This window comes from Falco naumanni, chromosome 3 (genome assembly GCF_017639655.2).
Source record: "Falco naumanni isolate bFalNau1 chromosome 3, bFalNau1.pat, whole genome shotgun sequence".
NCBI lineage: Eukaryota > Metazoa > Chordata > Aves > Falconiformes > Falconidae > Falco > Falco naumanni.
In genome coordinates, this window is record NC_054056.1 from 78932051 (window position 1) to 78944681 (window position 12631).

At 36.8% G+C, this 12631-nt stretch overlaps 1 protein-coding gene across 1 annotated transcript in view; it reads right to left on the minus strand.

The window, feature by feature from the left end:
* Positions 1-12631, minus strand: part of ARFGEF1 (ADP ribosylation factor guanine nucleotide exchange factor 1) — a 94754-nt gene that overhangs the window by 27152 nt on the left and 54971 nt on the right. The window contains exons 11-20 of the mRNA XM_040585631.1: positions 10474-10573; positions 10214-10353; positions 10001-10109; positions 8799-9000; positions 7630-7741; positions 6200-6405; positions 6015-6099; positions 5031-5202; positions 3705-3856; positions 49-177 (exon numbers count right to left, since the gene is read on the minus strand). Coding sequence (XP_040441565.1) covers positions 49-177; positions 3705-3856; positions 5031-5202; positions 6015-6099; positions 6200-6405; positions 7630-7741; positions 8799-9000; positions 10001-10109; positions 10214-10353; positions 10474-10573 — 1407 coding nt within the window. The remainder of the gene's footprint in view (positions 1-48; positions 178-3704; positions 3857-5030; positions 5203-6014; positions 6100-6199; positions 6406-7629; positions 7742-8798; positions 9001-10000; positions 10110-10213; positions 10354-10473; positions 10574-12631) is intronic.

Here is a 12631-nt window from a genome sequence, read left to right on the forward strand (position 1 = left end):
TTTGCTGGCACATAAATCAAAGTATTGTCTCAATATTAGAATTTTTACCTGAATGTTGAAAATGCAAGCAATCCGGATTGCACATCGTATACCCTCCAAACAAAGAGAGGCAACTTCTGTGTCATCACAGTCCTGTAGACCCACACTGAATGCAGCTAGAAAAGGGGTCCATGCCAACTGCAATGTATGCAAAATAAGTTACATTAGCAACTCTTACTACTTGAAGGGAATGTTATAGCTTCAACACCTTGCTAAAGTGTGAATTCTGCCCTTAACTCACATCATTAACCTTGAAGTTGCCTTTTGCCAAAAAGAAATGGAACAGCACAGACATCAGACACAGAACAGGAGAGAAGCATGGTTAGAAGAGACATGTGATCTCGAATAGGATAGAAGTAATACAGACTGACACTCCCCTTAGAAGCATTCCTCCTCGCCCTCAGCAGCCAACACAGACAACAATCTTTAGATAGCTGGAAATAAAAAACAACCCCCAAAACTATGTCTTAGATGTCTACTGGAGTTCTGGTATTCTCGGGATAACCTGTATCTTCTCACAGTGAGAAATAAAGATAGAGTCAATAGTTATTGCAAGAACTGACACAGTGTAGAATTCCTTTTTAACAAGAAGTACGTACTTAAATAAGACAAGTTTGTCCTGGTAACACCAGAAGAAAAAAAAAAAGCCTAAAATAAATAGGGCAGCAAACTGTTCATTCCACTAAAATTACAGCAAGACAACCACAATAAGAGACAAAACATGACTCTTTCCTTGGTATCTCTGCTTGTAATTTTGTTGCCCTCAGCCCTCCATCTTTTTGTATCTAAGCCCCTGTTGACATTTCTTATTCCTCTTGCCTTAGATGAGACTGAGAGTGTAATACAGTCAACTAAAAGTTATTGCAGGAGATTCCACATGGTCTTGTCCTTGTGGTCAAGGCTCCCTCTCCTACAGGCAGAAAAAAGCAAGCCAAAGATGCAGAGGAACCTACCAAACTACAAGTGGTATGGAGAGAAAACATCAGGGTTCCCGGAATGCTTTTAGAAATAATTATACCTGAAGTCACCCCAGATGAAATACATAATCATGGGCACAGCAGGGAGCAACAGATTTCACATCTGATTTCATAATAAAATGATGCCCCACAGAGCTTTGGTGCAACACCAAAAAGCACTACCTCAGAAACACATTTAACATTTGGACACACCAAATGATTACTCTGGGACAGTACTAAAGACATCAGATGAATTCCTCCTAGATTTAGGGCTTAATTTCCGCTTGCATGACATTTAAAGATCCCTTTCAACCCAAACTATTCTATGATTCCATGTTCCCGAAGTGTGGAGGTTTTTTCCCCCCTTTTTTTAGTTTTTCACACCTATTAAAGTCAAAACTAATCTTAAAAATTCCAAAACTTAAATACTTTAAGAACGATCTCGAGATAACTCTTATCTAGGTTATAACTAGATTTACAGTTATTTGTAACAGACTCTTGTCATTAAATGTGAAAATTAAGCCTCTGAAATAGACAATCAATTTTGCTGTGCCTAGGTGTGTCCATAAAGTGAATTTTTGTTCTGTTTTAATAATCTAGCAAATCTATCTGTAAATAAAGTTATAATCATCAATTTTATGCTGGCATCAATGGGTGAAAGAGATACCCAGAAAAGTATAAAATGTTGCTGAAATAAAAATCGAGAGGTCTAAATAAAAAAAGGTCAAGTTAAATATTTAAATTCCACAGTTCTCACTGTTTTGAGAAGACAGCTCTCTGTTCAATGTATTACACTGTCCTCAGTACTTTTAATTAGTTTATGAACATCCTCAGGTAAGGAGACTTCTAATGCTTTGCACCTTCACAAAAGGTATTTAGGTTGTTAATTTAGCCTGATGCTTCATATTTTGCTCCTTTGAAAATGGATTTTGCAAATGTACTTTTCAGATACCAAAGCCTAGGAATGTTATAGAGTATAAGGCTGGTATCTTAAGGAAGGAGTCTTAGAATTTTACAGATGCCTGTATACAAATCATTTCAGCCTTAAAGAAGTCAAGAGAGAGATTATGTATAGTACAGCTCTGTCAAGTGATACCCTGAATCTTAAACAAGGGCTTCATTTAATGTTATTCTGCACAAGCAGAGTACTATGCTGCTTTTATTAATATGGAAATAAAGAACTCAGAACTGCTTGCCTCATGGACAGCAATCATACAGCTAGATCCTCACTGTGCCCAGGTGGCCAGGAAGGCCAACAGCCCCCTGGCTTGTGTCAGAAACCGTGTGGCCAGCAGGACCAGGGCAGTGACCGTCCCCCTGCACTGGGCACTGGTGAGGCCGCCCCTCGAATGCCGTGTTCAGGTCTGGGCCCCTCACTGCAGGAGGGACATTGAGGGGCTGGAGCGTGTCCAGAGACGGGCAGCGAAGCTGGTGGAGGGGCTGGAGCACAAGGCTTATGAGGAGCAGCTGGGGGAGCTGGGGGTGTTTGGCCTGGAGAAAGGGAGGCTGAGGGGAGACCTTAGCACTCGTTACAACTACCCAAAAGGAGGTTGTAAGTGAGGTGGGTGTTGTTCTCTTCTCTCAAGTAACAAGAGACAGGACAAGAAGAAATGGCCTCAAGTTGCACCAGGGGAGGTTTAGATTGCATGTCAGGAAAAAGCACCAAAAAGGTGATTCACCAAAAGGGTTGTCAGGCATTGGAACAGGCTGCCCAGGGAAGTGGTTGAGTCACCTGGAGTCCCTGGAGGTATTTAAAAAACGTGTAGATGTGGTGCCTAGGGACATGGCTAATGGACTTGGTAGCATTACATTAACAATTGGACTTCATGATCTTATGGGTCTTTTCCAACATAAATTATTCTGATTCTATGAATCTATCTTCAGTTAGAAACCCACATAAGATAGAAATATTCTAAATCCTGACCCCTTCTTTCTTGTGACTGTTCTTATTCTCCTCTCAGTGGAGATAACCCCCTAGCTTTTAAAGTAATCAGCAAAGAGCTAAACATGTTCTTATGCTCTGTAGTCTTGTAACAAAATCTGCCCCCCAAAATGCTTCCTCAAAGTTCAAAAATTCTTCGTAATTGATGTGGTATGGAAAAGGCATTTGCCATGCAGATAGCTTTGCACTTATGCAATAGAGTAGACAGGTGTTTAGAATAATGGTATAATACAGGCCCAGCTACCTCCCCCAAAACTAGATGACTGCCGTAGCTTTTCTAAAATATTAATTTGTAGCAGCCAACATTAGACAGAAGTTTGTTCTGATAACTGCTTCCCCAAAATGGAATGAAGTAATCTCCCTCAGAAGCAGTAGGAGCAACTCAAAACAATAATCTGGGATTAGTCATTTCTCACTATAAATCTGGATTTTTTTACTACACCTCTATACCTGAAATAAAAATCCTGTAATTTAGAGTTTTTAACTACTCTCTATACTTTTGTCTCCTCAACATATTCCTTGTAACTCCTCCATTATATCAAGATGCTGCTTCTATCAGCATAGAAACTTCCTGAATTCCAGGGTACACGAAAGTGCAGTGTTAAGGCTCAAAACCCCTTATTTCCTGTAGCAAGTAAAATAACTTACTAAACAATCAAAACATAGCAGATGTAAAACTTCAGTATTTTCAAGAAATCCTGTCAGTCAGTATTTTGTATTAAGAAACTATGTGATATTCTAGGTAAGCATCTAAACATGTGTCTCACCTTAAACATGGGTCTCACATGCTCCAGGTGTGTTGCACTAGTAAAAGGTGCCTGAACATGGCTCACTGCCTCCATAAGAGCTTTAGCCGTTTTAGCCATTTGTTCCATTTCCAAATTATATAGAAGTCTTCTCTGCTTCTCACTGGCAACACCTGTAAGCACATTTTTTTTCCTCTCATTTGTGCATCTTTAGCAGTGGTGCTTTCAGAAACATAACATTTTAAAACTTTTCATTAAGTGCCATACTTGGATGCATTCTTTGCATTATCTTTTCTTTCTGAAATTACTACATCAGCAAGATATTTCTTTTCAATATAGATAAAATTTAAGGCAAACTTATGTATAAAACGTAACCAAATTTTAAACCTTTACAACATTTTAAGATTTGCACAACAAACATTTCTCCTCCATCACCTCAACTGACAGCACCAATATCACATCCACTAAGCAAAATTCAAAGCAAACAGAAGTTTCGTAGCAATCCATCAGCACACAAAATAACAATAAAAATAAGTGAACAACCTTTTTCTGTGGAACAACTGCCTTAAACACCTTTTCATTTCAGTAATGTTACCTCCATCTCATGAAGAAAGTGAAATCCAAGTAGATTGTAATAATCAGCTTCTTTGTAAAGTTATAATACAACATTATACTAATTGAACAAATATCGAAAGTAAGAGGGATTCTTTTCTCCAGATGCTCCTGTAAGCAGTCTGTTCATAAGGCTAACCTAGGACTTAAAAGTATTCAAATTTGACTATATTGAGAAAAAGTCAAATCTCCCTATGTTCTCTGTAGAAAAGCTAGAATGAATAACATCTGAATCTTCACGTTACACAACACACAAAGAAGTTTTTCTGGTATTTGAGAGAGGAAAAGATAACTAAAAAGTGCATAAATTAGGGCCCTACAAACCAAATAATGCAAAATTTTTGCAGATGACAGACTGGGCAAGAAAACACAACCGTTACCTTAGAAGGCACAACTACTGTGTTTGTTCTACACCATGCCCATCAGCACTGCTGTCAGTTCATAAAGCCCTCAACCGCGTTTCCCTATGTTGCTGTTCAACAGCAAAATCTGTCTTCTCCATGGTCAATGCACCGAGTACCAGCAATTCAGATGCAGAAGTGAAAATAAGCAGTTGCATTTAGCACAGATTTGAAGGTAGCATCACACATTTATATAAAAAAGGGTATTAAATTAGAAGTTAGGACTCATTTTGAGTTAAGTAAGCAGTGCTTGCTTCATTCATCTCATTTTAAAATAGCTTCGTGAAACCGAAGAGCCAATACTTGGAAGAAAGTTAACATTGCAACTACTTACTCTGTTTACTGGATTTTGTGGGTATTGTTAATTCTTTTGTTTCTTTCATTGAAATCTTCTTTCCAGCTATTTCATTATAGATAGCAGACAAATACTCTTCAGGGAGATCTTTACTGTCATTGATACCTCTATTCATTTTAATATACTGTTCTTTTGTCATTTTATTCTTAACCTGAAACCCAGAAAGCAGCTATTAATATCAGTAAATGAGGCAAGTTCACAGAGTTACAATGCTGCCTATAAAGCAGACAGACAGATGAAGTTACCATCAAGGACAAACCTGCTTATTCAGAAGACATTTTTAAGTATCAAACACATGGAGGAGTACACTGTCGAAACTACAAAATAATGCAAGGCCACGTGGGCATTACAACACTCAAACATTCAGTAGGATCGGCAGATCAATTAGTCATACATTAAAAAAATAAAAATGTGGTTTATCTTGTCATACAGACCAAGCTATCTACTTTAAACACAATCCCACAATCTCATAAGAGTTCAACACTCTTTCCAGATTTTGCTTAAATACATGACAATGGCTAATAACTGCAACTTTGAATATTATACATTGCAGAATTGAGCTGTATTTATCAAAATAAAACTGCATTACTTTTACAAACGGACTGAAATCAGGAGCAGATTTGTGTTAAAATCAACGGTTAAGTAATTACACAAGTTCTGGCTTTGACTGTAGGTTAGATCACTGCTTTGAGTGCCATAATATGAAAGCAATTCGACACAATTCCTATTCAACACAGAGTAGCAAAGTTGACACCTTACAGAAAGGTCTAACGAAAGCAACTTACAAATCTCACTACCCATGAAACATAAAACTGTTACTTAAAAGATACACAAACTTAAGGTACCATATTTCCTGCACTCATACTGGTGTTAAATTGAACATCGAGCTTTTAAGACAAAATTGTCACAAAGCCTGCAAGTTAGATGTCTATGGATTAGGCAAGTATTTTTCTAGCAACATACCTGTGGACTGTGAAGATCTGTTGTCAACATGATAATTGAGTAAGCTAAAACATATGCAGTATCTGCACTTGCAAAAAGAGTTTGCCTGAAAGGGGAAAGTAGAAAAAGAACAGCAAATTTAACATATTAAGAGTTTTTACTTATTATTCAGCTTTCCAAAGTTCTGACAATAAAGTACGCCTTACCCTTGGTTACATTCTAAATATCTAGCAGCAAATTTCTCCATTAGGCGATCAATTTTTTGAGCCTCTCCTGGAAGACGAAATCCCTCTAGAAACATGCGCAGAGCTGAAACAAAATCCTTTCCTGAAAAGTCGTGTTGGTCTACATATGCATACATGACTTCTTTGTTAAATTTATCATTGTCTCCCAGGAACTCCCCAACCTGAGTCTAAAATAAGAAAAGACAAACTAGTGCATTTACACTGGCAAAAAAATAGTAACTAAGAACCACAGAGTCACACTGCCCATAGGTCTCACAAAAAGAGGCCTGTATTCAGTTAACTAAGACATATTCCTGCTTCTACTCTGCTATCTAAAGCAAAGTATTTTGGCCATATATTCCATCATAATAGTCTTACATGCTCATAAATATCTGCCTACTTTCCTCCTCTGGTTTTACTCATTGACCATTTTTTTTGTTATCAGAAGAATTCCACATGTCCACAAGACAAAGTTGATATTAGCAGTGATTGATTGTTCTCTGCTGTAATGATTTTTCTAGTTAGGAAACTTACTGCAGGAATGAAAAGCTTACTGAACTCAACTTTATTCCCACTAGAGTACAGGTCTCAGATAAAAGCGATGCTCATATGTAACTAGCTGGTACTCAAAAACATCCAAGCTGATCACTGTCAATGCAATACAGTACAGTGAAAAATACTGTGCATCGGATAAAGATGCCTGTATATGTAAACTCAAGTTAAGAATTTGTTTTGATGGCTGAGTCCAAGTTCTAATACTGAAATTTGTAACTTCAGTCACAGGTGCATGCACGGGCATATACAAGCCTTTCCTTTGAAAGTAAATGGGGTGGCTACTAAGCATAATGGTGCAGACTGCTGTTTCAGAAAGTGAAGTTTTTCATGACAATATCAACATGAGATATTTCCACCCACCTCAGCCATATGTTACAGGACCCTTCCAAGTCCAGCAACAGCTGCTAGCAGTAAATAAGATCAGAGAACTAATCCAGATTAAATAACTTTCCTTTGAGAGGCAGCAAAAAAATGTTTTTCGTGTTGTAGCACCAGGTTATTTTTTAGCAGTCTCTGAAGGACAGTTACTTCTGGGAGTCCTTTACTGGACTAAAGTACATACAGTTTGGTAAGATGCTTCTAGCTATACCAGCAATTAAGTACAAGCTCTGAGTCAGCTCAAGGAGGTCAGTCTTCTCCTTTACACTTTGCTGAACTGTAGGATGCATATAGTACTGGGTATAGCTCTAATGCATACTCCAAATTCCTTGAACTTATACATTTCAGAAGAGAAAGAAGTTTTCTTTTCTTCATTGTACAATAACGTTATACACTTTAAAACACTATCATGTGATTTACAATTACTACAAAAACATAAGCACGAGCAAATACAACCATCAGGAAAACAGTTTTCTTACTGAATCTAATCTTTCCTCTTGATGCAAGAACTGAGCAATATCTTCAGGGGTAGTGCCAAGCATTCCTTGTTCTTGAAGGTATTGAATCCCCCTCTTTGGTTTCTTATTGAATCTGTACAATTAAGATCAGGATAGAATGAGAGTTAACCCTTTTCCCCATGCATAAAGTCTTACCAGCTTAGGTACAAAGATTCAGTAATTTTGGATGAGGTACTGAAAATCTACATATTAGATGTTTTTCCTTTATCAAACTGTGCATTAGACAGGAATGAGCTGTTCCCTTCTACGATTATTCCCTTCATCATTGGATGATTTAATGTTTTTTTTTCCTCTGTAAACAGCCGCCTCTTCCTCTTTGCTACGTAACTGCCAGTGTGGCATCCAAGCAGCTCCCAGTAAACAGAGTTAAACACTATCATTTACTCTGGCACTCATGAAGAAAAAAAAATATTCCACAGAAATAGCAAAGTCTTGGCTCAGAAAGGAACAATTATGCTCTATTGCATTTTGTTTTAATCTGTATGAAATAATCAAGAAATCCATGAGTTGCCTGTAAGAATGGAAATGTGCAAGACAAGAAACCAGGTTACTGAAAGAAACTAAAGGACTAAGGCATGTTAGTTCACAGTCTGAGAATTATACTACGGAAAACTTCCATTTTGCATAAAGTGACCTCACTGAGGAGGAGGTAAGGTGACAAAGCTGAAATTGCACAGAAGATTCATGTCAGACTGCACTGAGAAAATATACCATCCTTCAGTTATAATTACGACAAGTTAATCAGAAGGAAGCATCAGCTTAAGTATATAGGCACTTTCATTAGTAACGTACACACTAAAATGGGTCGTATTCAACTGATCACACGAATTCAATGTTCTTTTTATCCAAATATAAAAATCTTATTTTTAGACAAGCAGGTCTGGAGAAAAAAGAACAAACATTCAGAGTACTCATCTTCTAGCTGTGAGGAATTAGGTTAACACAAAACACTGTTGACAGGCTCCAAAGGGGACACCATTCAGCACTCTTTCATCAGAGGAAGTGCTGTTACATCCAGAGTTTTTTTCCTAACACAAGATGAGTATCTATGAGGAGAAGGAAGAAAAACCCAGGAATCTTCATAGCTCCAAAAGAATCCACCCTCCCATGGGTGATAAAAGGGCACTCACAAGTCAATTCCTTGTTCTATTATTTCCTTTTGTTGCTTTAGGACCTCAAACTGCTCTGGGTTGTCAGTGCCAGACATCTGTGTGCTGTAACTGCCAATTCCTGATGAAGCAGTAGAATCCAAGGAATTTAAGCTTCCATATCTGTTAATTGTCTCTGGGTGTTTGGTTTCATTGCTGTCCTGCTCTGTGGGTTTTTCTTGGCCTATAAATTGGAAAGGGTTACATATACATACAAAATACATACAGTGAAAAGAAACTATAATCACAGGTTATTCTCAAATTCTCTATGAAGACTTCTAAAATTTAGTAAGGTAATCATCAATGTCTATGAATTTTACATAAATATTTTGCTTTTGTTTTAGTTGGGAAAACAATAAAAAAAAGAAATCACTACAACATATCAAGGAGGATTCTTTCAGTCCATCACATTTCTGAAATTTAAGTCTTCAATTACAACTATCACTTGTAAGCACTTGTAAAAAAATATATGACACCTTAGAAACCCACTTACAGATCTTTCCTTTTATTTTCAAGTCCAATGTTGCTTTTGACCTGAAGCGAATCACACTATTCTAAGTTTTTTGAAACAGAGTGTCTAAAAGCTTTTATGATCAGACATGCCAAGGAAGTGGTACTCTAGGTTCACAGCCAGCCATGCTAACCACCTCTGAAAAGGTTACTTCTTCACCTGCAACTTGAAGCACTTAATTCTCAAAGTTCTGGTATAACCTTAATACTTTTCATCTCAGGTCAGACAGAAACAAGTAATGATTTAGTTACTTCACTGCTTACAACACTGAAAGTTCTACAGCTATGTATTAATGAATGAAAAAAATGCTCTCCATCCAGCTTGCTTCAGCAGTAATTTAATCAATATGAAGTTAGATTAAATTATGGCAGCTTCAAAGTAAGTTTTGTGATCCTTTTAAAACTAGAAATACACAAAATAACAGGATTTAGTATTTTTCAGTGTAGTAGCTTTCTAGGAGTTCATACAATTAAGGTAAGTTGTTCAAATGACACCAATCCAGACTTAGGAATATTTTTACCAAAGAAAACAAAAAAGTTTATTCTCTCTCCTTTTTTTAATGCAAGGGGTTTTACCAATCTGGACACGAACAGTATCAAAATACTAGAAAAATGCACAAAACTCCTGCAGTGGCTCTTTACTAAAGCCAGAAGAAACACGTCTCGTGTCTTACCAAGTGTTGTCTGTGAGTTGGGATTTACATATTGATCTTTACTCCACTCCACCATGCACTTCAAGATCGATACTAAGCATTCCAATCCTTTTTTTCTCAAACTTAATTCCTAGAAAAGATTTCAAAACCAATACATGAGTGGAATGGACAGGTTAAGACTAAACTATCATGCCAAGAAACACGAAGCTTCATGAAGTTTGGTGGAATTTTTACCTGAACATTGGACATGCCAAGTTCTTGGCTACCCCTTCCTTGAGCAATCTTTGATAGGTCATTAACCAGCCTTTCAAATATATTTGCTGCATTTAAATCACAATCGTAGTTCACATAGATGTCCACTACGCTCTGGGCATCTATAAACAAAGTGACATTGTCAAATTTGGAACAAAAACTAGATCATTTGATGCAAGACAAGTACAGTTTTGTTCTTTAGCATAAAAATGTAAAAACTAGAAGCAAATGGTCCTTAATACCTGCACATATCCTTGTCAGCGTTTGTATAACCATCCATTTATGATCAAACGAGCTAGTAGAAGTTTCCAAAATATACAGGAAAATTTCTTTGAAGAAAACCTAACAAAATTCCAAGAAGAGGGAGAAAAAAAAATAAAAATCTAGTCACTCACTTTGACAGTCAATATTCTGACATAGTTCTGAAAGCAGCACTTTAGAGGTACAGGAGATTATAAAAAAAGGCGGTGAGGGGGGCAGGAAAGAAAGGAGGAAATACAACTTCTGCTTGATACGTTCAAATTAGGATTTGAATAATTACTTCTGTCCAGCTGAAAAATTTGCTTTATATTCTGATCATTCAAAACCAGAAGAACCGGGAATGATGTGAAGTCCTTCAGGATAATTTAGCCTAACAAGAAGTCTAAGCTGCTCTTATGAGTTCACTTGGGATTTTGAAAGGGGAAATACTACCTCACTCACCACAAAAGATTTTCTCTGTGAGATGATGATATTATGGCGCAAACAAACAGCCACTTACACCAATTTAAAGTATCAGATCTTCATTTGAAGAAAAAAGTCTTGACATAAAAGAATAACTGCATGGTATGAGATTACTGAAATTAGTTACTGGTTAGGCACAGCACAAAAAAAATGCAGCAGGTCCATTAATAGGAAAGTTACTCTTCCCTAAAAGAGGTACTAGTTTTCCCTGAAATCACTTCAGTACAGATGCTTTTGTTTGGAACATGGGCTATTTAATTCCCTCTGAATTAGTTTCTCGCCAGATCCATTAGTAGTATAGGCTTACTATTTCAGCTAAGCATGCTTAGGAGCTACAACAGGCTTTTTCTCACTTCTTTCCTAAGCAGCAGCAACTGCATATGAACTCAAAAATGTGAACTGCTACATGGCATTACATCACCATCCTACACAGCATTACATCACTGTTCTGCACTTCTGAGTGCTCACACCTTCATAGCCAGTAGTGGCTACCAAACCCACCTTTTTTTTTTTTTTTTTTTAGAACACTGCCAATAGGCTCAAGCCACCAAGCTCCTCTTCTCTGACAGCAACATGCAAATATCCAAATATATAACTTCCCTTGTTTTAAGTATTATACATTCCCTTATAACACTGATTTTTTTTTCAGAATTTTTTATGCTATTAGCCAGGCAGAGATAAGCACAAGGCTAATTTTGCTTTAAGTCACATGTTCAGGGAAAACCCGCAACTTTGATGGTAAACTACCTCCTGAAGCAAAATGCGCAAACAAAATTTCCATTTTATTAGCCTCTTTTTCTCTAAAAATGCACACCAGCAAAATCCCAGTTACTAGTCTTAATAAGGAAAGGATCCCTATGAAACCTAAGGAGTTCAACACATAACAGATGAAAGACTTTCAAGCGCTTAAATATACTCAAGAGTACTAGAATGATTTTAGCCACAACTTTATGTAATCTGAACAGAGGAAGACATCAAATTTTAATAAAGATCATGCTATGAGCAATCCATAGTCACATATTTACTGTTTTCTGATTTCTTACTGAAAGACAGTAATTTTATATATCCTCTGGAATCAGGAAAGTAATTTTTTTCTCGTAGGGAATTTTAAAAAGTAAGTCACTGATGGAGCAGAAAAAAAAAGTTTCAAGTATAAAAATTAAACCCAAATCTAAGCTAAAAGAGAAATCAGCTGGAAGGTCTGCATACTACGAAGACACTTTAGATCTCTATGCTTCTGAGATAGAGCTGGCTTCTTGCTTCCAATGTCAACCTTGGACAAGCATACCTTGGAATGAACAGCTTCTCAAAACCATACTGATCATGTAAATTTCAGATATTTAAAAATGCTATCTATCACTGTTACTCAGTGCAATTCATATCAAAGTTGAGACTTCATTCCCAGCACAACAGAAAAGTAAACCAGAAAAGAGCTAATTGCTTAGTTTGGTCAACTGAAAACAAGAGGTTTAAGATAGCTTATTCAAAGTTATTAAAGGGTGGTTATATGTATAAATAAAGTATAGCTAAATGACACCTCAAATCTCCTGATATCTAGGACTTGACTTGCTGCAAATATATTCATTGACCCATTTAGAAATACAGTTACAATACAATTAAGGTATAATTCAAACTATTTTAATTATCAGACAGCAGTGTTAGCTGAATATTTAAGTC